The following is a 25,605-nucleotide window of genomic DNA, read 5'->3' as shown; positions in this document are numbered from 1 at the left end:
AGGCTGCGGGTGCGGCCGGTTGCCCTCCAGTGCTCCCGGCGGCAGGGCCAGAGTCAGAGCTTGCTGCTGTTTCCCCAGGACTCCGCAACACGACTGGCCTCGCTGGGGTCCTGGCTGCTCTCGGCCCCCGCCGGCCGTCAGCCTTGCGCCGAGATTCACCTCTTAGTGTTGGAGCAAAAGGATCGGCGCGTCGAGCAGCAGCAGTTGCCGCTGGCGCTTTCTCTGTGGGGCTCAAGACGCGTAGCGCGTTTCATAAACACAGTGTGCTCCTTGCCTCCTGGCAGAGCAAACGCATCCCAAACGTCTGAGCTGTGCTGGAGTCTGAGTGCCAGGTCCGTAGGCAGCGCTGCTGCGAGCTGACAGCAGGACGCGCTGCTCAGTGTCAGGCCGCAGACCTCTCGTGCTCGCCAGGGAAAGCGGCAGCGTAGCAAGCTCGGTCTGTACGTGCTCCCCTGCGCCTGGTCCGCGCGCTGCGCGGCTGGCTGGTGTTGAAGCAGTCCACAGCCAAAGCCTATTAGCTGTCCACTGATTTAAAAGGGAAGGGGGAGCTGTTTTTGGGGGTGCGTGTGAGCTGCTATGCTCTGTTGCTACAGGAGCTGCAAGTGGTCAGCGTCACTAATGTTAACTGTGAGCAAGATGGCGTTAGAGTTACGAGGACGTGGCTGTAGGAGCAGACCCACCGAACTGCTCCACTAGGCAGCTTCCTATAGGCATCAACGCTGCCTCCGTTTGCACCCTTTGTTCAGCTCCATGCTTCACGTGGTTCAGCTCACTGCTTTCATGCTGAAGGTCTCGCTTTCAAGTCCTGCTGGTGGACCGCACTGGGGTCACTGTGCACAGGACTGAAGTCAGGCACGTGCCCAATGCTTCGTGTTCATGTGCCTCCAGACACAGGACCGTGGGGGCTGCCACATGTGTGACCTTTCTTCTTTATTTCAAAAAAGCTTCATCTGCATGAGGGCAAGTGAAGAGAGAACTGCTCTCTTGGGTTTAGTTTAAAACTGCCCTCCCCAGCCCACCAATGCTGTTTTCCTGACAAGTGTTTGCAATTAGAAACATGACTGTTTAAAGTGGGTGCGTGTATTTGCCTCTGCCTGTGAGAAGCCGCGATAGCTTGCTTTGCCTGCGAGCACACTTGCTCTGGCATGGCAGCCTCCCTGTTCTGGGCAAGTGTCTCCGTAATGATATGCTAGGCAGGTGGGTGGAAACTAACTGCATTCCTGTGTCTCTCCAGAGTCCTTTGGTGACAGAATGACACTATGGATGTTGGGGGTAATCCCCTTCTCCCTGACAGCATCCTCTACGAGATCTTCCTCTACCTGGACCACGTAGACGTGCTCTCAGCAACACTGGTGTGTCGGCAGTGGCACGCAGTGGCCCGGGATGAGTTCTTGTGGAAGGAACTATTTTATCGATATTACCGGATTTCTCGGGAAGTACCGCGGCACCCAGGTCAGGTATCTTTAATTGTGCACTGTAACTGCTACAGGCAAAGCCACCCAGCTCCGTGGCCTCCGCCTGTGGCTAACCCCCATCCCCTCCTTGCTGCCTTCCGAGTCCCAAATGTCTCGGCTTGTGTGTTGCAGTTGCTGTTTCCTGGTACGATGAGTTCCAGAGACTCTATGACACCATCCCGTGCGTTGAAGTACAGACCCTCAGGGAGCACAGTGACCAGGTCTTGCACCTCAGCTTCTCCCATTCTGGCTACCTGTTTGCATCCTGCTCCAAGGACTGCACTGTTAAGGTAAAGAAGTAGCCGGCTCTTGTACTGGCTGATTTGTTTGTTCACTTGTACCAAGTGAGGTAGGCTCAAGCTTTGACTCCAGCTGTATAAACTTCTGTCAAGCTGTCATACCCTGATCTTCCTGCTCTTCCTCCTCCTCCCTTTCCTTTGCTGGGAGCTGATCTGATTGGTTAGTATAGTGAGGCCTTTGGATCAGGCACTGTGGAGGAGATGCTGCAGCTGAGACGTCTTAGCCTCCATAAAACACAGGAGAGGTATAGAAGTCACAGGGCTCTGAATATATGGGGCTGTGAGCTAACCGGTTTGGCCTCTCTGAGCAGCTGGTCTTTATAATAGACTCTGAGCTCATTCAACAAGCCCCTTTCCCTTTGGGGGTTTGATGCATTTCAGGGTCGGGTAATTATTTCAGACAGAGGGCCACTTACTGAGTTTTGGCAAGCCATTGAGGGCCACATGACAGACAGCCAGGGGCAGGTAAATATTAATTTTCTAATTTTTTTTTTTTTTTTGTCCCCTTGGGCCAGAAAGAATGGCCTGATGGGCCACATTTTGCCCACTCCTGATTTAATGTCTCTAATGTGGAGGAATATAACTTGCATGTGACTAGACTGGGGTGGGGGGAGACGACACATATTCTGGAGCGGGTGTGGATGAGCTGTGACCTGTGGGAAGGATTGCATAAGGGCTGGGGACATGGCTTTGCAGTACAATATCTGATCTGATTTTTGTGGCCCAAGCTAGCTCTTCCCAGGTTCTGCCTGAAGCGCTGATGTGCCAGCGTTGGGGCTGGGCAGACAGTAAAAGAACAGAAAGAACAACAAAATGCGGAGAGCAACCAAGCCCGCTATTCTGTCTCCTCTTCCCCCCACCCCACATCCCAACTCCTAGAGTCTAGGAGTTGGGATGCTTGAGTGTTATTCCCTGCTCCACTGCTGGCTTGGGATAATCTCGGTCCCCTCTCCACTCTGCTCTGGGAACCCCAAATGAGATAACACTTCTGCACAGCTACTGCCTGAGCAGCTCTTATTTTGGTGACTTTGGTTAGGGGACAGCATCCTCCTATTGGAGAACAGGCACAGACTGTGTGGCAGCAGGGCTGACATGCACAGCAGCCTGAGGGGAGATCAGTCTGGGGGTGGGGTGGGACAGTGGACAGAATTCTTAATCTTTAGCCTGTTCGCTGAATATGCCCCTGCGTGGTGGGGATGGAGGCAAGAAGCCTAATCTTAGCCTAGCCTTCTTTGCAAGAAGCCTAATCTTCTTTTCCCAGGCTTTCACTTCCCATTGTGCTCCCTGAAGCCATGGAATTGCCCTTGAATTGTAGTGCCTTCCCCTTGTAGCCTTCAGGGCCTTTGTACCAAGTCAGCATCCTCCTGAGTGGCTACTACAGTGTCAGTGCCTTGAGGCCCCCCCATCTTTTTGTTCTGGGTACTGTGCAGTTGTAAGCTGACAGGACCTGCCCCCCTGTCCAATAAGCAACCCTTGCTGCAAAAATAGCCTCTTGGGTGAGTAATTACTGTGTGCAGCTTTCTTTGGTACTCTAAAGCAGAGTGACCAGAGCAGCAGCAAGGGCATTTTTCTGAGCACTGTGCAGCATGGTATTGGATTCATCCAAGAATTTTTCAATGGGCTACTTTGTAAACCCCTCCAGTTCTCCTCTGAACAGGCTCTAGGCAGAGAGGTCAGCACTGGTGGATTTCTGTCCACTGGCCTCCAAACTGCCTGGCTGGTGCCCTGTGAATTTTGTCTTGCTAATGGTAGATGCTCTTAGTGTTGCTGGACCTTTTGATAGCCTCCCTCTGTCCCATCTGTTTTCAGATCTGGAACAATGAGCTGGACATCTCCTTGCTGCACAGCTCCAACATGAGGCCATACAATTGGAGCTACACGCAGTTTTCCCAGTTCAATTCAGACGACTCCCTTCTCTTGGTGTCAGGTGTCTTTGTGGGGCCTCACAATTCCTCATCTGGAGAGATCGCTGTCATCAGCATGGGTAAGGCTCCTTCCATCCTGGATCTTCCTTGACATGATGAGATGGAATGGTTTGGGAGCCAGTGGATGGGACACTGGTCCAAGAGTGGTGTGCTGGGTTTTGTGAGAACCTGAACATGTGGCCTCTCCTCTCTGTGCTTGTTTCTGCCATCTGTAAAAGGCAGATAAGCTTGAACCCTTCCTCAGTAGATCAGGAAGTGGTGTCAAGAGCTGAGCGTGCCTGGACTGAAGTGTAACTGAGCTAAAAATGTAGCTCATGGCACTTAGTTGTAATCACCTCAGAAAGAGCCACTGATGTCTCTACATTTCACTTCAGCTGTTCTAGTGCTGATGGAAAGCAATGGGCTTGATAGCGGAAGCTAGCTTGAGTGTGAGCAGTGTGGGAGCTTTGTCACACAACTGATCTGGTGCATTGCTGGTTGGCCTGTTCCTGAGAGCCCTTACAGCTCTGCTGGAATGTGTATGTATGTCTGACCTGTTTTCCATACCCCCTCACCTTCCTAGGACTCTACCTACCCTGAGCTTCATTCTCTCCTGTGGTCTCTGCCCTGGGCTCCCTGCCCAAGTAGAGGCTTCTTGTAGGGCTGGATATATTGATGTGTGGTGTCTTCTGCTATTGGAGCTTATGGTACAGTGAAAGGGTTGGGGCCTCTGAGGCACAGAGAACTAGTCTGAGTAGTAAGCAGTAACATCAGTGAAAGGCAGAGTATGATGGCTGTGGCCACTCCTAGCCAGCTGCGAGAGACCATCCATGTCCATGTACTTCAGTGACCAGCCAGGCCTCTGATTGATTGGATTTCATGCCTGAGTCTTGTCCTTTTGCTGGAGCAGGCTCAAAGGCACAGTTCATTTCCCCACTTTTTTTTTTCCTCCCTTCCAGAAAACTTCTTACTCCTCTCTAGGGTGAGGAACAAACCCTACGACGTGTTTGGCTGCTGGCTGAACGAAACCAACCTGATTTCTGGCAACCTGCACCGGATCGGGCACATCACCTCCTGCTCTGTGCTGTGGCTGAACAACGCCTTCCAGGTGCGGCCTCAACCAGCTCGAGGCCACTTAATCTGGGTGCTGCCCCCACCCTCAGCTGGACCCACTGCATTAGAGACCCTGAGTCTCTGGCTATGGGCCTCAGCCAGGGCTCCTTCTTGGCACCTACAGCAGGAAGGAACCCTAGGAAGAGGAGCTGAGGAGTCTCCTGCTGTAAGAGGGCAGGGCAATGGTCTCAAGTTGCAGCAAGGAACGTTTAGGTTAGATATCAGGAAAAACTTTCTTACTAGGAGGGTGGTGAAGCACTGGAACAGGTTACCCAGAGAGGTGGTGGAATCTCCATCCTTAAAGGTTTTTAAGACCTGGCTTTACAAAGCCCTGGCAGGAATGATCTAGTTGGGGATGGTCCTGCTTTGAGCAGGGGACTGGACTAGATGTCCTCCTGAGGTGCCTTCCAACCCTCATTTTCTATGCTTTTGGGCATTGGTCTTGAGCCCTGTCCTGCTCTCTAATCTCACCTCTCTGCTCTGTTCCTAGGGCATAGAGTCTGAGAACGTAAATGTAGTGAAGAGACTGTTTAAAATCCAGAACTTAAATGCCAGCACTATCCGGACGGTGATGGTGGCAGACTGCAGCCGGTATGACTCCCCTGACCTGCTTCTGGACTATGGGGAGCAGTTAGCTGCCGCTTCCACCTCCCCTTGCCAGGTCTTTGACCTTGGCAGTGACAGTGAGGAAAAGGAGGCAAAACCCAAACAGAACTTGACGTCAGAGCTGGCAGCGCAGGAATCCCCAGAGGATGGGAGCGTGACAGCAGGGGGTGGGCTACAGCAGTTCCTGGACGACATCATGGAAGGTCGTGTGAGACCCCTCATGACTGAAAAAGAGCTGGAGACAAAGGTGGCTGAGCTGCTTGCAAGGAACAGGACAAAGCCACCTGAACTGAACTTGGTCCCCACCGATGGCCACAGCAAGAAGAAATACCTGATCTTCACCACAGGATGCCTCACTTACTCGCCACACCAGATTGGTAAGCCCTGGCATGGTGGCTTTGCCTTGGGCTATGCGTTCCAGCCCTTGCTTCTCCCACGCCCAGGCTCCAAAATCTGCCATACTGGCTCTGCAAGTTGTCATCCTGTTTGGTCACTGCCCTGCAGTAGGCCAGCTGCAGTTCTAGGTGCAGATAGGCTTGCTCTTGTTTCTACCATGGGTTTCTGTTGGGGGGCCAGCTGTAGTTAAGGGTGTGAAACAGCTTTCCTTATGCCCTTTTTTACCACACTGATTATTGGGCTGTGGTTTTCTAGGCTTAGTTTGGGGAGAAGCTGCTGAGATCCCAGCTCTGATCATTTTGAGCTTGGGTCTAGTACAAAACTGACTGGACTGGACATGAAGCAGTTGTCCTGCATGTGGGTTGTGTGAAGGCTTACGCCCTCACTTCTTGGAAGGGAAGGAGATACCATGGGAGGTCTGAGCAAATGGAAACTGCATATGCAGAGGTGAAGAACAATGTGTGTCACCAGCCAAAGTGATTTACCCCTGGAAGCTGCTTTTTCTTCCAGCCTAAGGCTCAACCAAGGGGAGCATAGAGTCATGTAGGGCTCTAGCATCCAGAGCTGTAGAACAGATTCATAGATGCTAGTGTCGGACTCGATGATCTATTGAGGTCCCTTCCGACCCTAGCATCTATGAATCTGTTCTACAGCTCTGGATGCTAGAGCCCTACATGACTCTGTGTTCCCCTTGGTTGAGCCTTAGGCTGGAAGAAAAAGCAGCTACCAGGGGTAAATCACTTTGGCTGGTGACACACACACATTGTTCTTCACCTCTGCATATGCAGTTTCCGTTTGCTCAAACCTCCCATGGTATCTCCTTCCCTTCCAAGAAGTGAGGGCATAAGCCTTCACACAACCCACATGCAGGACAACTGCTTCATTGGTCTCAACAGAGTTGAGACCAATCCATTTTCAAGTCCTCTGTCATCTTGGGCTTGAAGCACTGCGTGAACCCTATGCAGGGTGCATGCAAGGGGCAGAGTCAAGTCCTGCATCCAACCCTAGCTTTGCCACTTTCTTGCTTGGGGATGCATCAGTGACTGCATGAATGTAGATGCAGCCTGCATGTGGCATGTGCTGGTGGAGATGCTGCCTAGTAGCCTTCTAGCTTGCAGTGGTGGCTGATAAAATAATCATGCAGCCTGCCCTGAGGGCCTCTGTCCACTGGATTACTAATTACAGATCCCACTAGGCAGTGCTTCATTGATCCAGCATTGCATGCTAGCACTTGTAGTCGCAGTGGTGGCTGATGGGGAGGGAGGAGAGGGGTGGAGTTTGCTTTCAGAATCTCACTGGAAGGGAAGAATGAGGTGGACCGGTACTCAAAGCTGCCATCCTAGCCCAGATCCCTGGTCAAAAGGATGCCCAAGTAACTACCCAAGGGCTGATGGCAAGAGGAATATGCTAAGGACTAGAGCCCTGTCCTGTGCCATAGGGCATGCCAGCTCCTTTGTCCCCAGTCCTTCTCCATAAGTGAGTTTGTTTTGTCAGGCTCTTGCTGTCAGGAGCTTGCAGGAGGTCACTTGCTGCAGAGCCTGGGGTCTTCCCTGAAGTACTTGGGCTGTGCACATTGTCTCCCAAGATGCCTCTCAGAGCAGACTGACTCTCCTGACCCCTTACCCCCTCCAGGGATCAAGCAGATCTTGCCTCATCAGATGACAACAGCAGGGCCAGTGCTGGGGGAGGAGAGGCGTTCAGATGAATTCTTCGACTCGCTGGATCATGTCATTGACATCCGTGGGCACATCATTGGCATGGGCCTCTCTCCTGACCACAGGTGGGCACAGCCAGAAGCAAGGCACTGTGGAGCCAAGCATCAGCCATGTGGCAGAGGGTTTTAGGGTAGTATCACTGACTTTGTGCTCCTGGCTGCCAGCTTATTAACTGTGAGAACACTGTGAAGGGTTTCCAGCCCCGCAGAGGGGAGAGCAGATTTACCTTTGTTCAAGGAGTCGCATCAGGTGTTGCAAGATTCTTTCCTTCAGGCAGCTGGGGATTTCCTAGCATGGTCTGTCAGTGGGCCTGTGACACTTCCAAGCCATGTGTTGGGATTTGTCCCCTGGCCTTGGAATCTGTGGTATATGAAGGCCATAATTGGGACCTTGGTGCTCTCTTCTTTACCCTACTAAGCACCTGATGTGGAGCTGACTGTATGGGACATGGCATGCTTGCCTGAAGAGTTGACTCTGCTCAATTTGGAGCTTGGGTTCTATAAAAAGTTTCAGACCTCTTGGCTTCTGCAGCCCTAGCCAGAGGCCATGATCCATCCTGTAGTGGCCCTAAGTCCTCTTGACTTCTGGCTTTTAGGCTTGTGTGGTCAAGGCAGGCCAATTTCTGTAGCTACCAGGCTGGGGATGAGGAAGGAATTCACTTCCTTTCTTTCATTCTCCATGACCAGTTGGCTGGGTTTCTCCTTCCTGGAGAAGCAGATGTGCACAGCCCTTGTGACATGTCTGCCAGAGCAGTGCTGTGAGGAGCTCTTCTCTTATATAGAGACTTCTCTTACAGCCTCAGACCAGCGAACCTAGCATGGGCATTTGCACCATTCAAGGAACCTGTCCCATGCCCTCAGAACAGGTGTTGTCAGGAAGGTGGGAGCTTGGGTTTGGCATCTTAACTAGCATAGCCTTACTTCCTCACAATGGCACTGAAGAGGAAGCAGCTGGGATTGTTGGGTCTTGCTGGATGGAATGGGTCTAGACTACATTGAGATGACCATTTTAGCAACAGTGCAAAAGGGCTGCCCAAGGTGAGGGGAGAGGGGCTTTTGCCAGTGGAGCTGGGTTAGTTCCACTAGCTGCAGAGCTGTGTCTGAGTGGATGGTTGTAATGCCTGTGATCTCCCCTGGGAATTCACCAGCGACACACACTTACCTGACCTTGGGAAGATCCCAGATTCGGGCCCGGGAAGTGAGTGCAGCTACAAAGGGTCCTGCTAAAATTCCAAACAATTCCATGGAAACAGCTTGCTCTGGCTGGGAGTCAGTTGTTCCCTGGACAGTCTTGTACCAGCACAACTGCTTCAGCCTGGTGCCAGAGATAGGAGAGAACAGGAAAAGGCTTCTCATGGGAACGGCTTCTCCAGATAAGGGAGTAACACAGTGAGTTACAGGGGCTGCCAGCAGCACGGCTCTGGCAGGTGACCTCTGCTCTTGCTTCCCCAGGTACCTGTATGTGAACAGCCGGGCCTGGCCTCAGGACTGCGTCATCTCGGACCCCATGCAGCCACCCCCCATCGCAGAGGAGATCGACCTGCACGTGTTTGACCTGAAGACAATGAAGGAGGTGAAGCGAGCCTTGCGGGCTCACCGGGCCTACACCCCCAATGATGAGTGCTTCTTCATCTTCCTTGATGTCAGCAGGGACTTCGTAGCCAGGTGTGGGGGGGGAGTGGTCTCTCGTGGTCCTGAAGTTGGCAGGGAGGGGGGAGAAGTGCCCTGGCTTTCTGCCCTTGGTAGCTCTGGGTCCATGGCTTGTTGCTGGAGCACTGTATGGAAATGGGTTTAGGTTCTTCACTCCCTGGGAGTCACTGCAGCAATAGTGTCTAGGGTGGGGGGTGACTCATTGGAGGCTCAGGAACAGTTCTCAGCTACAGCTCCAACTTGGGCACTGGGTTGGGCTCCACAGGAAACTGCAGCTGCCAACTGTGGGGGTGCTTGGACTACAAGACCCTGTACTCTTGTGCAAAAGGCTTCCCCTACCCCTTCCTCCCCCTCTCCCCACCTCCATTCAATCCAGCTGCTTGCACACTGATAGGGTAGGCCAGGCTGACAGCAGGCGCTAGCCAACTGGTTGGGTTCTCACTGGTGTCTTGCCCAATGCAGTGGGGCAGAGGATCGTCATGGCTACATTTGGGACCGGCACTACAACATCTGCCTGGCCAAGCTGCAACACGACGATGTGGTCAACTCCGTGGCATTCAGCCCCATGGAGCAGGAGCTGCTCCTGACGGCCAGCGACGATGCCACCATCAAGGTGTGGCGCTCTCCCCGTTCCGTGCGCATCCAGCAGGCCAGGAAGCCCAGGCCCAGGAAGCTGCTCTTCTCCTGGCTCCTGAACCAGAAGAGCTGAAATGAGGCATCCACTCCTGTGACTTTCTCACGCCAGTCACTGCCCTCGTGGGGCTCTTGGAGGGGGAGCCTCAGGCCCTGCACAATGGAGAGGAGCTGCTTGCACATCCAGCCTTTCAGCCAGGGCAGGGGGGAAACTGCATTCTCTCCATCTGCGCCTGTTAATAATTGAGCCCCTGCCCTGGGGGCTGTGAGCTGGGCCTGATCAGATGTAGCCTTTGGCTGATCACTGCAGGGCTGTGTGTGTGGTTTTTTTTCCCCCTCAGCTTCTCACAAGTGCTGCTACTTGGCTCCAGCTACTTCCAGCCAGGCTTTGGCTACTGCAGAGCACAGGCGGAGGCTGCTGTTTCTTGGATCTGTTCCAGGGGTTTGGGATGGGGCTGGGCTCATTGAGAGCAGTTGGCTGCAGACCACTTGGGCATGGGCAGGCTGAGCTGCTTTACAGCAGGACTCTTTAATATAGCTGAGTTTTATGAATGTGTCTTTTGCCCTGACCATCAAGAGGCAGCTCACCTCCCTGCAGGGGCATTACTGGATCCCTGGTACTGGTTTGGAGGGATTGGAACACCTAAGGCTCTTGAAGTGGGGAGTGCATGCCTGGAAGCTAGCTAAGCGATGCAAACCTGTTTGTGGCAGCTAGTAAATGTCTTCATTTGGATCTGGCTTGAAATGCAGCCAGCTGCAGAATGGATCCTCTGATTAGCAATGGGGGGAGGGTAAGGGTAAGGTGTTTAGTTCCTACACTACAGTACATGGGAAGTGAGTGGTGTCTCCTGTTGCTGTCTGTGCCCCATTGTCTGATCCAAGCTGCTAAATAGCACAAAGTGGCTATGATTGTAGTACTTGATACCTTTTAAAACAGGTTGTCCATTCTCATGGCTCCCCAACAGGACAACTCATGTCGTGGCTAAGGAGGGGGGCGGGGGTTCACAGGGTCTGGCTGATAGAGCGTGGTGCATGCTGTGACAAGCTGGGAGCTGTTGGTGAATACACGGTCTCCAGGAACATCCTTGAAGGAGAGATCAAAAAACATTCCTCTCCAGAATGCTGGAGTGGTTTCCCAGAACTGCCACATAAGCTGATCCATCCTGGGTTAGAGTGGTCCTTGGGTGTTACTTTATTACGTACAAGACCTGTATGGACCTGGGACTTAGGTCATTATAAGCGGAGCTCCCTCTCCAGTGAGAGTGTGTTTTGAACTGAACAGGCTTTTGGAGGTTAGCAGGTTTGTGTTGAAAATAATTAGCCATAGTTTTTGTTGTGTTTGTTTGTTAACTTTGGGCTCCTAAATCCACTTGGCCTGGGCTTCTGCAAGACCAGGGACCTGCAGCTCTATTAACTTCCTTTTGCTAGTGCTCCTCAGTCTCTTTTAACAACAGGTAGTTTGACTGTAGATACTCAGAGGGTCCCTCTGAAATGGGAAACAACAGCCTGTGTCTATAAAGTGTCTGGGGAGAAGACTTTTAAAACTCCTCCTACTCTGTCCTGGAGGGCTGCCATGTGGCAGCTCTGTGCCACTTAGATAGGCTTTAAGGGTCAAAAATAAAGCTAGTTGGAGCCTCTGTTTAACTGCAGGTTTCTGAACTAGAGTGCACCACTGGGTTTTAACTGCTCCTGGTGTATATGTCCAGAAGATCGATTTCCATACTTGCTGCTTGTCCCTAGCTACACAAGTTCACTTAGTGCCCCTGCCCCGGTACTCAGGGTTTAATTTGTCACTAGCAGAAGCAACTTCCTCATGAAGGAAGGAGTCCTGCCCACTCCTGGCTCCAAGTACACAGGCACTTTCCTTCTTGAGTAGGGTAAGTCCAGCTGTATGTTGGTCTGTAACAACATCCCCACTAACCTGACCCCCTTAATTATTTTTAAGTATTTTGGGTGTTGTGAGGGCTGCTCCTGCACTGGGTTTAGCACGCAGTACCCCAGCCCGCTCTGGCTCTGGGCTCCCTATGCATGGACTGTAACCGAGCCAGCCACCAAGGGTTGATGTTTGTACAAGTTTTGCTCCTCGCTACGGCACTGAATAAATATTCTGCTTAGTCCTGTCTCTGCAGAGTGAGTCTGTCTGCAGCGCACACACTGGCTTTGTCTTGCTACGGAAGCAGAGCCAGAACAGCAATGCTGACTCCACGTCATAGACGCAGGACAAAGAGGCCATTTTTGGATACTGAAGGTAACTGAGCTAAACATAAGTCACCACAAGAGGCTGCAGCTGGCTCTGGCTTCTCTGATACTTTACTCCTGTGACTAGAGTGAGAAGTCCTGAACTTTGATCTTGGCTCTGCTGCATGGGGAAGCAGTAGCTGGAAGGGCTGGAGCACAGGCTAGGAATCAGCTGTGCTTTGGTAGCAGCTGAGCCACAGCTGTGGGGTTTTTTTGTTTGGTTTGGTTTTTTTAATGTGGTCCTTGGGTAAGTCATGTTCCCATTTGCAAAGAGGAGGCCAGTAGTTGGGCGTGTCTTCTGGGGAGCTTTCTTCTGAAAAGGACACAAGAGTGAGGGGCAGATGGGACAGCTGCCATATCTTAATTGCTGATATTGACTCTTCTCATCCCTCCCTACCCCACCCCACCCCACCCACCTGATCTATTTGAATGAAAAAGGCTGTGGGCCCAGCCCACTAAAGATGGGGGGCTGCCACTGGTTGGGCAGCCAGAGCCTTTAAAAATTCAACTGATTACGGGGAACAAATCATAAGAAAACAGGGTGTGCACATGCAGGGTCAAAGGGCCAAAACAAGTGCTCCCAGAGGGGACACTGAGCACAGCATGCCGGACAGTGCCCACGGGCCCTCAAACTCAGCTAGAGTGCCGGTAGCTACTGCCCAGCGATGCTCCACCCGGAGACATGCGTGCAGGACACTGAGGAAAAATGCCCCAAGGTCTCCGGGAGCCTTCCCGGCCAGAGTGTCCCACTTGGATAGCTTAAGGGTGAGTTTGGCTAGAGCCAGGAGGAGGTTGACCAAGAGGTCCCAGGCCTTCATGGGGCCACAGATGGGGAGTGCGTAAACACCACACACACCTGAACTGCATCTTGTTTCAAGGCAGGGAACCTTCTGAGTGACTGTCTCTCTCAACAAGTCATCCTCATGCAGGCTCCACTAGGTGATAGTGCAAGGCAGGTGTGCTGAAGGCAACTGAGTAAGCCATGTAAGCATAAGTGGCTAGCCAGCCTCCCATAAGAGCAGTACAAGCCCCTAGTGCTGCTTGGGCACAGCAGATGTGCCTGGGCCATTTCTGCCCAGTCCTTTTCTTGCTGGTTCTGTATATTGTCCAATTTTACTGTGCAAATGCTCCCGTGTGACACTGCAGACTGGTTTCTTTACTGTTTTTATTAATGGTCTCAGTTAGACAATGGGGTGGGGGAACCTGGTTCACAAATAACAGCCTAAGATATTTGCTCCTAGGTGGTGCAATCAAATGGGCTAAGAGAATCTTATTCCTTGTCACAAGTACTAGTGGTCTAGGAAAGCTGATAACCACTAATCTATTACCCTGCAGAGCTGAGATTCACTGAAAGGTGCCTGATTAGCTCCATAAAGCTAAATATATTGCTACAAATGCAAAACCACTCACAAGTTCCAGTGCTGTTGTCTAGGTGTAGAGTGCAGCATTAAACCAGCTAAACTAGGGTTACAGGGTGAGGCTCAGGAACAAATCTGTATATGACAACTCAGGAGAGAAGAAATGCCTGGGCTCACAGGTGTGAAGAGTGATGTTCTGCCTAACATAGGGGCACTACTCAAGGTAGTGGGAAGTGTTTGCTGTGGGCAGTGTTGCTGCTCCCCTGGAACATTTCTGTCTCCAATCCTTCTCTGAAGAAGGCAGAGACCCTCTAACCTTCCTGGAATGAGCTGAGCTGACTTTTCTAGTCGAGGCACTCCCCATGCCCTGACTGTTACACCCGCAACAGGAACATGGGTCTACGCTGCAATTGAAGGCAAATGCCAAGACAATCTACATTAAAAGCGGACCCTACAGAAGAAGCTTGGCTTGACTGAGTTCCTTCAAAAGGCTGGGATTCTCCAAACTAGACACCTACATAGATAAGGCTGATTTTATATAATGAATATTCCTAACTTGGAGCACCCCAGCCCTTATGAAGGAACAACTCGGGCCAAGGTCCTGCTGTTTGTATAGATCTCTATTCGGCTCCCATTGCAGTCAGTAGGTGTTCAGCATTCACAATATCTAACCACCAGACCCGTGCAAAGCGGCAAGTGTTCACTTCAGATTTGGCCGATTCAGAGGACAGTGATTCCATTTGGAGATTCGAATCGCTGTCCTGATTCAATTTGGCTGAATCAGATCTGAAAGATTTGGTGCTGCTTTGGAGATTCAGCTATAAACTAAACAGGCTGCTGACAGCTGCCTCCAGCTGGTAAGTCGGTTGGGGGAGGGAGGGATTGGGGCTGGGACAAGCCCAGCCAGTGGGGGGGGGCACATTACTTGGGGAGGTGGGGGTGTGGCAGCATTGGGAGCAGGGCCTCTGCCCTGCTGCCACTTGCTCAGCTGATGGGGAGGGGGAGGGGGGGTGATGCACAGCTCACTGCGGGTGCCCTCACTCAGTGCTGCCGTGCCCACCCATGCCAGCTGGCAACCAGCAGCAGGGCATAGTGCTGATGCGGACACAGCAGTAGGGACTATGCTCTGCTGCCACTCTCCCCCTTCCACCCAGAGCGAGCTGCGCCTGCATCATGGCCTCCATGCCGGCTGAGCAAGTGGCAGCAAGGCAGAGTCCCTGCTCCCAGTGCTGCTGCACACGCATCAGCACTGGGACCAGGGACTCTGCGCTGTCATCGCTTGCTAGCCAGCATGGAAGGCAGGCCCTGCTGCTACTTACCACCCGGCACAGAGCAGCACAGGATGTGGGCGCAGCAGCATTGGGAGTGGGGGGCTATGCCCTGCTGCCACTTGCCCCCTGCTGCGAGCTGCGCCCACGTCCTGCCCACCTTGTTCCCACCCTCCTCCTCTCCCCTCAAGCTAGGCAAGTGGCAGTATGGCATAGCCCCTGCTCTGAGTGCTGCTGCACCCGCATCCCGCACCCCCTGCCCTGACTGGGCAGCTTGTCCCAGCCCCAATCCCTCTTTCCCCCTCCCCCAACCCTAACAGACTTACCAGCTGTGTCAGCTGCCTGTTTAGTTTATGGCCAAATCTCCAAAGTGGCCAAATCTTTTTCCAAATTGATTTGGATGCTTCAAGTCAATTTGGAGCTTTTAATTAGTCTCCTGATTCGGAGATTTGCTCCCCGAATCAAGCTGAATCTCCTCTGAACTGAATCGGCTACCGAAGCTTCGCACAGCCCTACTAACCACCAGTGCACATTTAAAAAAAATTTTTTTTTTCCAAATTAAGAGCTCTGCTACAGCTGACACTGGTCAGAGGAAGTGACCAGAAGCTGCTTGCCCTCCCAGGCCTGGTGCTCCCAGCTAAACCAGAGCCTTCCTCCGCTGTGTAAGTAAGTGCTCCTTGGGTGCCTGGCTGTAAGCAAGTACTGCTGCCAGCAGCCAGGCTGCTTTAAAGGTAAGCAGTGAAAACGCAACTACGCTATATGCATCCTGCTGCAGGCTGAACTTCAAGGCAGAAGTGGGAAAGAAGCTCTTCCACTCACTGCCCATGCTTGGGAAGCCCTAAGCTGCTCTCCAGTGCCCACCTTTTCACAAAGTGGATGCTGTGGAGCAGAGGGGACTTAGCAGCTGTGAGCCCTGTGTTCACCACATGTACCATGACTATCAGCAGGAGGCATCCAATCCTCTAGACACCTAGAGAAAGAGGGTCTGAACATGAAGACCACACCAAATAGCAGAAGTTATTTAACTCCCATCCAGTCACTTGTGCAGACAGAAGCCCTTTCTCTGTTACATATACTAGGTAGAACAGTCTTATCTGGTGCATGGGGGACCCAACTCTTACTTCAACACACACAAACAGCAGTATTTGATCCCAGTCACAAAATTTCAAACCAACCCATGCTCTCTAATGCGTGTGGGCCTCTATGGCAACTGTTACGGCATGGGGGCAGCCTTAAGGACTTCCCTGTAGGGGAGCAGATAGGAAGCTGAAGGGTGCAGCCTTTGTCCTGTTGGTTTCTGGGCCCTGGGTAAGCTGTATGATATATAACCTCCCCATAGGAAATAAATCAGACCTGCTTGTGAGGACAACAGGAGCTGTCGGGGGTGAAATCTTGGCTCAAAACTCATCCCAGCACCTCTCCACAGGGAGGGAGAGCCAGCCAGCTCCAGTACAGAGCCTTGGTCGCTCCTGAGAGAAGCTGCAGATAGAGTCTAACAGCTCTTGGCCTGGAGAAATGGCTCCTGAAGAGTTCATCTCCATTCAGACACAAGAACTAGATACACACCAGTCCCTTCAGCCACAGCACTATGCACCAACACTTCTGGGGGAAGGGACAGCAGTGCCAAGGAGAGCAAATGAACATGGGGACAAGTGGCATGAAGTAGTATATGGCTGAGGGATGACAGAACCTGGCAATCCTTTTGACTAGTGCTTCTGAGCCCGTCCCATTCCTCCTTCTCTACATGTCAATCTTCAGACAGGCTGCATTAACAGAAGGGCAAATGGGCCCCTCTTTGGATGCAAAGCTGATTCTTTCCTAACCAGCTTCCAGAGAACCAGCTGCTGATCTCAGAGAGCAGCACAGACAATGACTTGGGCATTTACAACTTCCAGGCAGAAAGCAGTAGTAGTGGAAACACCTACAGGCTTGCTTTCCTTTGCAAGTGATCCAGTGGGTCTCCCTCTCCCCCCAGCTTTTATTCTTGTGGTCTCCAGTGCCCACAACCAGAGTCAGAATCATCTCCACTGATGGACTTCTGACCCCAGCTGGGTGGCAGGAGGGATTGGAAGTCTAATGGTCTGGAGCAGGCCACTGCCTGCATAGACTAGCTCAGAGATAGCAGGGATGCTGCATGCACGAGGTAAGAGTAGGAGAGACAAAGCAGGTTGGTGGGTTCTGCATACACCCAGGTATAGGTCGTGGGTAAGTATGGCTGGATGGGACCATATGAAGAGATCATTTAGTCCAACCACTGATCAAACCAGTAACCCTGGTGGTATTAGCACCAGGCTAACAAACAGCCACATCTGGGGCCTGTGGGGAACATGCTGCTAGGGGGCACTGGGCCTTCCTTCACGGAGAGTGCCACAGTTTCACAATGTTGGAGTCTATTGTTTGCTAATTGGTGATCGCCTGCTGCCCACCCCAGAGAGAATGCACTCTCCCCATCCATGGGCAGTGGGTCACTAATACTACTCAATTGCTCTTCCAGTGGCTTCAGCCAACTGCGGGGATCTCCTATTGCACTGACAGCTCTCACGGCCTCTTGCCTGTCCTCCAGGCTAGAGGAGCAGCGGAGGAGCTGGCTTGGGGTGGGGCATCTTTCAGTACTGACTACAACTGAAGGCTGAGATCAGCAGCCAGCACCTGGGCACTCTAACCAAAGAGAATATTATGGGGCTGTGTTAGATGTTTGTATTCATGTGAAGAGAGACAAAAACCCTGAGGAGTAAGGGTATGAAGTGGCTAATGGTCACTCTAGAGTTGCAAGTGACCACCACCGAGTGACTCTAAAAGAGCCTGTTAGCCACCACAGGGAGATGTTACAGCAAACTTGACACTAAACAGAGCTGGTTTCAGTTGAAGCTGTAGGACAAGCTGAGAGAATGAGATAAGTAGCCCAGAGGGAGGAAGAGGGACAAATAACTTGTACAGGATGTCCACCTTATAGAGCATCTGCCCCAAATAACACACACTAACAGGCAGCTGCCTCTTGTGTGGGCAGATCTGCACCTACCCCAGGGTTTTTGCTAGCAGAGCTGTGTTGGCAGGAGGTGTGATCTTTCCACCTCCCCAGCTAACAGAAATGTGCTGGCAAAGCTTTGTAGGGCTGACCAAGCTTCAGTCAGGGACTTTCCCAGCCTTCTACTGTTTCTAACTGAGCAGCTGCAGGCTTGCTACAGGGTGACCAGATAAATGTGGGGGAAATGTTCAGCTGGACACATGGTCCTGGTGTTACTGAGGAGGAAGTCTATGCTATTCACAGCAGTCGGGTCACAGTGCAAGTAAGGCCAGGGGACCTTGAGCCTTGCAGGCAATCGGATCACTGTTTAACAAACTGGAGAACCCAAGGTTTCATATTCAGGACTAAATGTAGTCAGGGAAGGGCAGAGCCAACAGCTTTCACCTGGGGGAAGCCAGGAGGGGCCTTGCCAGGGATGTGGGGTGGGACACACTCAGGCTATGTCTATTCTGCCACCAGACAGGCCATAGCCATAAGTGAATATGTATCCACACTGGCTTCAACTGCTTGCATAGGTAGCAAATCTCTGCAGCACTAGTTCTACGTGTCTGGGAAATACCCAGGATTCTGGGCAGGCTTGTCCAGCCTGTGCTGAAGGCTGTAGTGCTCCAGCTACACCACTAGGGAACCTAGATGTACCCAGTTACATGTACTGAAACCACACCTTCTAACTACCGTGCAGGCTAAGACCGAGTATGAGATCAGTAAGGACTGGCTAACAAGCCCACACTGATCCTTCCTTCCAACCAATCCCAGAGGCCCTGACACCCTTTCGGTGGTGACCCAGTAAACCCAACTCTCTCACAATTAACAATTACCTCTCATTACAGAGCAGCAGCCTGGATACCCAGAGCACCTGCTGGGCTAAGCCAGGATCTGCAGGAAGTCATGAAAAATAAAACATCAAGGGTCTCCAGAGCCCAGGCTGGGCAGGTTCTCTAGAGCTCCTGAGAAGGAGAGGAAGGAAGTTTCTGTCACATGCTGATGCTTCCCCCTTGCTCTGCACAAGCTGGACAGCAGCTGGCACTGCTTTCCCTTTCTCAGATCAATACTGATCAAGTCCAGGCTGGGTTCTTCTGCGAAACAGAAGTGGAGGCCAGCTCCTTCTCCCTTCCACTCCAGTGCGTCTCTGCAGCAACACATGGCACAAGGACCCAAGGAGACTAGGTTACACTGGTTAGCAAGTCCCTTCCATCAGCCAGAACCCACCTGTCACTGGGCTCACACATGTCCACACCTCCACCTGCTGCAGATGTCATCTGTCTTCCCTCAGCACCTTCATGTGGACAAGCAAATCAGCCAGCAGCACAGAACTATACAACCCTTTAAGCAAAACACCAGAGAGAAACCAACTTCCTTGGATGTGGAGATCTCCTACAAGACTGGAAGGAAGATCTTGCTGAAGGGCCACGCAAGGTGGTGGCCCTGGGTGGGCTGAAGACCACAGGATACCAAAAATGTGCATCAACTGAGTACAGACAGAGCTGAAGAATCGAGTCCTGCATGGGAATCTTCCAGTTCCCCGGAGATAACAGATGCCAACCTGAACCTCTTCTCAGGAAAGATCTGTACTACGGCAGCTGGTCTTTCTGACATCAAGGAAGAGTTCCCATCACACACCTTGTTTCCACTCAGAGCGGAGCAGGTCCTCTGGGGACGGGGCTTTTCCTCTTGTATCCCTTGCCCACCGCCCTAAGGCTGGAAGGATAGAACAGGGAGGCCAAGCCCCAGTTGGGGCCAGCTCTGTGTTCACTGCTCCTGGAGGGAAGGAGGTTTCAGAGGCCTGTGAGATCTACAATGGCTTTAATAAAGATGGCGTCGTCACGTACGTAGGAATTCTTGGCTTCCATCTTGGAGACAGGGCAGAATAGTGGGCAGCCGCTGGCAATGTTCATTTCGGTGACAGGTCGCTGGAAGGATGAGGACGTAACATCAGGTCGGAAAGCATCAATAATGTGCTCCCTGTTGTTCTGATCCAACAGCATTAGAGTCACCTAAGGAGGCAAGGAGAACATATAAGGGCAGCTGATAGAGCACAGTATATGACCTCCTCTCCCAAGTCCTATTCTATTTCATTCTGTGAAAGCTGCAGGGGCAGATGTATTCCAAAGCCTGCAAGCAGCTGCAAGCCTGGAGCATGGGTTACAACCAGGTTCCCTCCAGAACTACAGCAAAGCCTCTAGATTTTGCTGCTCTATGCCCCAGGCTCAGGCCAACTGGAAAACAGGCTCTGTTCAATGGCATGTGAAAACAAACACAAATCACCAACTGGCACTAATACTCGTTTCAATCCATTTAACTTGCCCCTGTAGCACTAACATCCTACTGATATGCATAGGACATTCTGCACCTCCCAGCCTGGTTGTTTCATCTCACTGGACAGCTGTCACTGCATCAGTTTGCAGTTTATTGTATTTTACACAGTAAATGATAAAGCCATGAGTCTCCAATCCTGAAGCACTGTTCTAAGGCATACTCATATTAGGCACTTTCCAAATACATCGCCATTCTGCTTCTGCCTCCCTCTCTGATCTTGCCTCCCCTCTCCTTTCTTCTGTGCAACAGATTGTTCTTTCACTACAAGAGCCATCTGCCAAACAGGTATCATACTGCTTTATCTCCCTGTTTCCAGGACATGTCAGTTTTCTGGTGCCTGGAAGAGTAGGTCTCTGAGGCCCAAATAACCAAATCACTAGACCATGAAGCCTGTAGGGCTCTGGCTTGTGTTCCTACACCTACCTTCTGGTTGAAGGGCCACCGTAGGAGTGCGTCGTTGGGTCCTTTCATCACCACAAAGAACAGAGACAGGTGAGTCCCACGGCCAGTGCCATCACCATTAAGGTAAACACGCAAACACATCTTATAGCCATACTTGTTTGTGTAGAAAGCTACCAAAGCAATGTAAAACAGAGAGTAAATACCTGGTCAGAACAAAGGCAGGGGTGGGGGGCAGCAGAGAAGCTCAGAGTAGTTCCCAGACAGATTCCCTTTTAGCTTCTGGAGATGCTGCAGAGCCAGCTGGCTTCAATTTTTACAATAAAAGCAAAGAGCAGCCCACTAAGCTGCCATCAGAGCAAAGCTCAGTCCTAGACAGGCCGAGCTGTATAACCAAACCCTAAGCTTTTGTGGCTACAGTTGCTTCACATACTCTTGAAAATATACCAGGCACTTGGCCCAGTGTTACAGGACAGGAGCAGGGACACTTTGTGGATTCTCTCAACCCACTCTTGGTTCCTGTTGGCCCTGAAAAAAAAATACAGCGCTGGGAGATGGAGACAGAGCCTACTCTTATTTGGGCACCAGTGGCATTCTTTACTAAGTACCCATTACAGAGCTGACCCGGCCCACATACACAGTCCAATGGGAGGCAATGGGGTGGCAGAGGTGTCTCTGAGTTTAGTCTGTCTTTGTTTGCTAGCCGAGGGTACAAGCTGGAAAGAACCTCGGATCCTAGGGCTGGCAGGCAAGACATCTTCTCCCCCTCTCCCCACTTTAACTTGTATGCCTGCTGTGTGGATCTGGAGTCGGAGACACAGTGACTAGGCCCCATGCTGCCCCAAGCTATTTGTGAGTGGTGCAGCGAGGGGGAGAGGGCAGCATTACACTCAGCTCCAGCATTCCTGTCTTATTTTTAAAGCAATGCATCCTGTTTCTGTTTGGTGCATGTATGTGGGGCTGTGCTGCTGGTTCACAGCCATACAAGCATGCAGGGAAAGACTGATGTTCTGTGGGTACACCGAAGGTGCTAACATGAGGACTGGTGGGACTCAGTAGCTTGGGTAGCACACAGAAGATGGATGCTGTTTTATAAAAGGGCAGTTGAGGGACGCAGAGGCAGACAGGCAGCATGGTTCCATGGATCCAGCACCGAGTCAGGATACAGGAGATCTGGGATCTGTCCTCAGCTCTGCCACTGACCCTGCATGAGTCACTTCACCTGTTTCCCTTCCCAGCCTATCTAGTGAGACTGAAAGCTCTTCTGAGGATTCCCATTTCCTATGAAGATTTGTACAGCACTCTGCACACTCAGCTGGGGTTTCTACACATTACTGTAAGATTAATAATTCAAAAACAATCCCTGGCAGAAGAAGGTGGCCAGGTAACCAAAGGGCAAGGTTTTAGGTGAGAGCAAAGCAACAGACAGGGTGTTCTGAAAGTCTGGATTCACTGCCCACTTAATTAAGTGGGTAAAAACCCAGCAGCCTTCAGATTACTTTTAAGCAACACTAATATGTTTTGCAGTCTCATTTCTGCCTGGCAGCTCCCAGCTCTGCATTAAGTTCAAGCAACATAAAGTAGCACAGGAAAAATACAACCTTGAATGCAGAATGCCTGGCAGGTAAGAGTCCTTCTTTCCCCATAAACACACTCTTCTCAAGCGTGTTCCAGTGAAAAGACCTTTGGCTCCTTCATTATTGTGTAAACCAAGTGCAAAATGTGTCATGTTAAGAGGGCCTTGGGAGTTGAACATGAAAAGCCACTACTAGTAACAATCCCAATAAGGTTTAAACAAAACGCTCTTTCCCCACAGCTATGGAGACCACCACTGATCCCAGCTCATTGATAAAGGAAAGGACTTAATATTTTGTGCAGTATTTTAGCCCAAAGTGATACACTACCAAAATGCAGCCATCTCTGGGGTGGAGGGAGGTAGTCAGCCAGCATACAGTATATTACAGAAAAGGGGGAAAGGTGAAGCTATTCAGGTTCAGGGGACTGAACCAAAGCCCTAGAGTGCTGTATAAGTTAAACATGCAGAAAACACAGGAGAAAAGGTATTAACGTCTCATCTCAGAGAAACAAACAATGACATTGTATGGGCTTCAGCAAGAGGAAATGTTGAGCTGGCCCTACTAGGTGAAACTCTGCTCCTGGGGAAGCTGAGAGATTAAAAGATGGTCATTAAATTATAACAGGAAACATTAGTTGGGCACAGAGGGTTACAGGAATATTTCAGTTCTTTGGGAAAAAACATTTTCCTTTCCAGTTTTGCCAAGGAAGAAAAGGTTTGGAAAAACCCCAAACCAATAAAACCCAAACTGAAAAAACTCCACCTGCACCATCCATAAATGCACGTGAAAGTAACTGTGAACACAGTTGTGAAGACTGTTAGCTGCTCATTAAACTACTTAGCCCGACTCATGTGCAGGCCCAAAAATTACATGTTTTACAGAGGGGTTAGGCTATTGGTTTAGAGCTAACACCATTCCTGTTGCGCCAGACACTGATTTCAGCAGTGTAAACTTAGTCTAACACACAGCAGTGACATCCTACTGAGAGACAGCAGGTGTCCGAGGTGCTTGAATGCTGCTGCCTTCACAGGCTGACATGTAAGATAAGGACACTGTGAGTAATGATCTGGAGATCCATCTTAGAACACGTGGAGGGACCCTTGGCTGGGGTGAGTGCTCTGAGCTGATCTGAAGAGCACAGCCTCTCTCACCACTGAGCTTGCTGGAGATACCAGAGGGCTTCAGTAGCACAGTTCATTCGCTTTGGATATACTGCATATTGCCATATCTATCAGGACAGGATGAATATCTGATACCTTCTTTGATTTATCATTTGCCACTGGCCCTAATTTGGGTTATACTGTGTGCATGTATTTTAGCCACAAATAAGGGATTATTCTGAGTGATTTCTGGGGCTGGGAGGGACCTTCCATTTCTCATTAAGAGTCGTGTGTGTAGGAAAAAAAAAAAAAACATCTTTAAGCAAGGTAGTTTCAGTTAGCCCACTGGAAAAAAGAAATCAAATCAGTCTCCACTGCATTTGTGGGAAGAAGGGGAAAGAACCAAGAGAAACCGCTGTCTGAAGAATCACAGTGCATGACATATGCCATTTCCAGTGCAAGCATGATGGGGCACAGCTGGGGCATGGAAGCCTCCCATTATTTTTCTAATTTCTAGGTAACCACCTGGGGAGAAGATGGCAGGAGCACGGCCTGTTATTGCTTCCTGACGCTTCCTGGCAAAGTCTGTAATCTTCCAGATGAAAACACCATCATAAGTTGACGCTTCCATGTCACGGATCTTCTGCTCCATATCAGCCAAGGCCAGATCCTTCAGTCCAATGCTCCTTTCCAGTTGCCGGACCTGGCCAGTGGAATACACAATAGAGCATGATTAGACTTATGTTGCCAAGGAGAGCCAAAAGAAACTGGGAACCTCTTCCTGCCATGATCTCCAAATAGGATAGAGATCAGAAGGAGCAGAATGTTAACACCATAAGGAAACTCGCAAACAATCTGAGCTCTTCACACAGCTCTAGAGGAACAATGTCATGTGTCACTGACACAGCAGTTCACGCTCGGATGGCAGACATCTGCCAATGAATGGCTTCTGCTCCTTTAGAAATGTAAGAGAGATTGGAGAGGTAGGGAGGGGAAAATCAATGTTTTTAGATCAAACTGAACTGAGACACAGAGATGCTAGGAGAGCTGAGCAGGACTTGAAGCAGCACGTTGCAACAGTGAAGTACTATAAGATTTGCTTTGGCAGATCATGTACTGGAGAATGCAGATGTGCTGCTCATGTTGGGAGTCCTCTATAGGTGCACTGATGCACCAGTCTGATGTCAGATCGGCACCGATATAAAGAAAATTGATCATATCAGAAATCAGCCTGATGTCACCTATAATTTGGCTGATAAATGCCTGTGTGTGCGTGCAGCTGCAGCACAGCATGTAGGTAGCGAGGAGCACAGCCCGGCAGCGTGGAGAGCCGTATGCAACTGGTAAATCTGGTGTGGTGGAAGAGGAGGGGGGAGTGAAGGGGCATGAGGGGGTCAGATCAAGGTCCCCACGGTGAGGAAAGAATGGTTCTGGAGCAGGCACTGCCCAGCCAGGGCAGGCACAGGACAGAGCTGCGACTCGTCCGACGCGTCCGGGGGGGGGGCGGCAGCGGCGGCAGCACTTCTGCCAATGCACACTGCTTGTCCAGGACCCCACTGGTCCAGCGCTTCCCCGGAAGGGCACGGGGGGGGAAGCATTCCCCTGGATCTGCTCAGGGCAGAGCAAGCTGGGGCTGCGCGGGGCTCTTCCCAGCCTGCCCCGCGCAGATCCGGAGGCACACAGTGGGGTAAACTAGATGACAAGTCTTCTCCCTCTCAAATTTCTGCAGGTCTTTATGAAGACACCTGCACATTACAGCAAGGGTGTCCAACAGCTACAGGCTAGTTTATACTAAAGAAGTGATAGCACTATAACTATATTCGTAAGGGCAGCAACCGTTTACCTGAACAAGTGTAGACCGAGTATAGAGCCCTGGTGTGGGCAGAGTTAATACTCGCATAAAGGTGTCTTGTATCTTCCTTTGCAAACTGGAAAGAGGTACACCAGACTAACTGTGTCCACACTAACATGATGGGGGCTTTTCTAATTTAACTGTTGCAGTATATAAAGCAGCAAATTTTTCTTAGTGTAGACATGCCCTTGGAGAACACAGGCACAACAGGAGAAACCCAAGTTCTCCTATTCTAAGGGTTGCTGAGCAAACTAGGTTCAGGGAACAATACAAAAGCAAGTAGTGGCTTTTCAGTACTAAGCCTGTTAATATGCTGTTATTTCTGTATGTCTCATAGAAGTCATGACCAGAGAGCTTTTCCTCAGCCCAGCTCAGACATGTCATAGCCTTGGTTACTAAGCTCAGATCAGCTGCATGCAAACACACCTGTTAGCCAAAATCCCCAGCTCCCCAATTCTGTGCAGGCCAGGCAGGCTATTTTTTCATTCCAAGTTTGGTCTCTCAGTGGCCGTGGCAACATTGAAGGCAAGCACTTCAATTAGTGATGAATGGTTTGAGAAGGGGTCACAGAGAGTAAAGCACCAGCAGTGCAAAGTCTGAGGTTCCTGACCTTGTTACTGAGCGTTTCAATCTTCTCCTGGTCCAGTCGGTGCTGGCGACTGTAGGCTTCAGCTGTCAGAGAGACCCTCTCCACTTCCCGGTT

At 51.0% G+C, this 25,605-nt stretch overlaps 2 protein-coding genes across 5 annotated transcripts in view; one reads left to right on the top strand and one right to left on the bottom strand.

Moving 5' to 3' along the window:
• FBXW5 (F-box and WD repeat domain containing 5) overlaps window positions 1-10,645 on the top strand; it is an 11,090-nt gene extending 445 nt beyond the window's left edge. Inside the window, exons 1-9 of one of the 2 annotated variants that reach the window (XM_025203041.1) lie at window positions 22-852; window positions 1,235-1,452; window positions 1,587-1,744; window positions 3,563-3,737; window positions 4,617-4,765; window positions 5,261-5,753; window positions 7,405-7,552; window positions 8,939-9,151; window positions 9,599-10,645. In XM_025203041.1, coding sequence (XP_025058826.1) covers window positions 1,260-1,452; window positions 1,587-1,744; window positions 3,563-3,737; window positions 4,617-4,765; window positions 5,261-5,753; window positions 7,405-7,552; window positions 8,939-9,151; window positions 9,599-9,845 — 1,776 coding nt within the window. In that variant the 5' untranslated portion in view covers window positions 22-852; window positions 1,235-1,259 and the 3' untranslated portion in view covers window positions 9,846-10,645. Of the gene's footprint in view, window positions 1-21; window positions 853-1,234; window positions 1,453-1,586; window positions 1,745-3,562; window positions 3,738-4,616; window positions 4,766-5,260; window positions 5,754-7,404; window positions 7,553-8,938; window positions 9,152-9,598 lie in introns of those variants that run through there. The other variant, XM_006022695.3, reaches the window with a different exon arrangement.
• Window positions 10,646-15,072: 4,427 nt separating this feature from the next.
• TRAF2 (TNF receptor associated factor 2) overlaps window positions 15,073-25,605 on the bottom strand; it is a 35,730-nt gene continuing 25,197 nt past the window's right edge. For all 3 annotated transcript variants that reach the window (XM_014519495.2, XM_014519496.2, XM_025203028.1), the window contains 4 exons: window positions 25,513-25,605; window positions 23,576-23,753; window positions 20,398-20,546; window positions 15,073-19,652 (listed from right to left, as the gene is read on the bottom strand). In XM_014519495.2, the coding sequence (XP_014374981.2) occupies window positions 19,434-19,652; window positions 20,398-20,546; window positions 23,576-23,753; window positions 25,513-25,605 (639 nt within the window). In that variant the 3' untranslated portion in view covers window positions 15,073-19,433. The remainder of the gene's footprint in view (window positions 19,653-20,397; window positions 20,547-23,575; window positions 23,754-25,512) is intronic.

Source organism: Alligator sinensis, unplaced genomic scaffold (genome assembly GCF_000455745.1).
Source record: "Alligator sinensis unplaced genomic scaffold, ASM45574v1 scaffold235_1, whole genome shotgun sequence".
Taxonomy (NCBI): Eukaryota; Metazoa; Chordata; order Crocodylia; family Alligatoridae; genus Alligator; species Alligator sinensis.
This window is presented reverse-complemented; position numbering and strand designations above follow the sequence as displayed.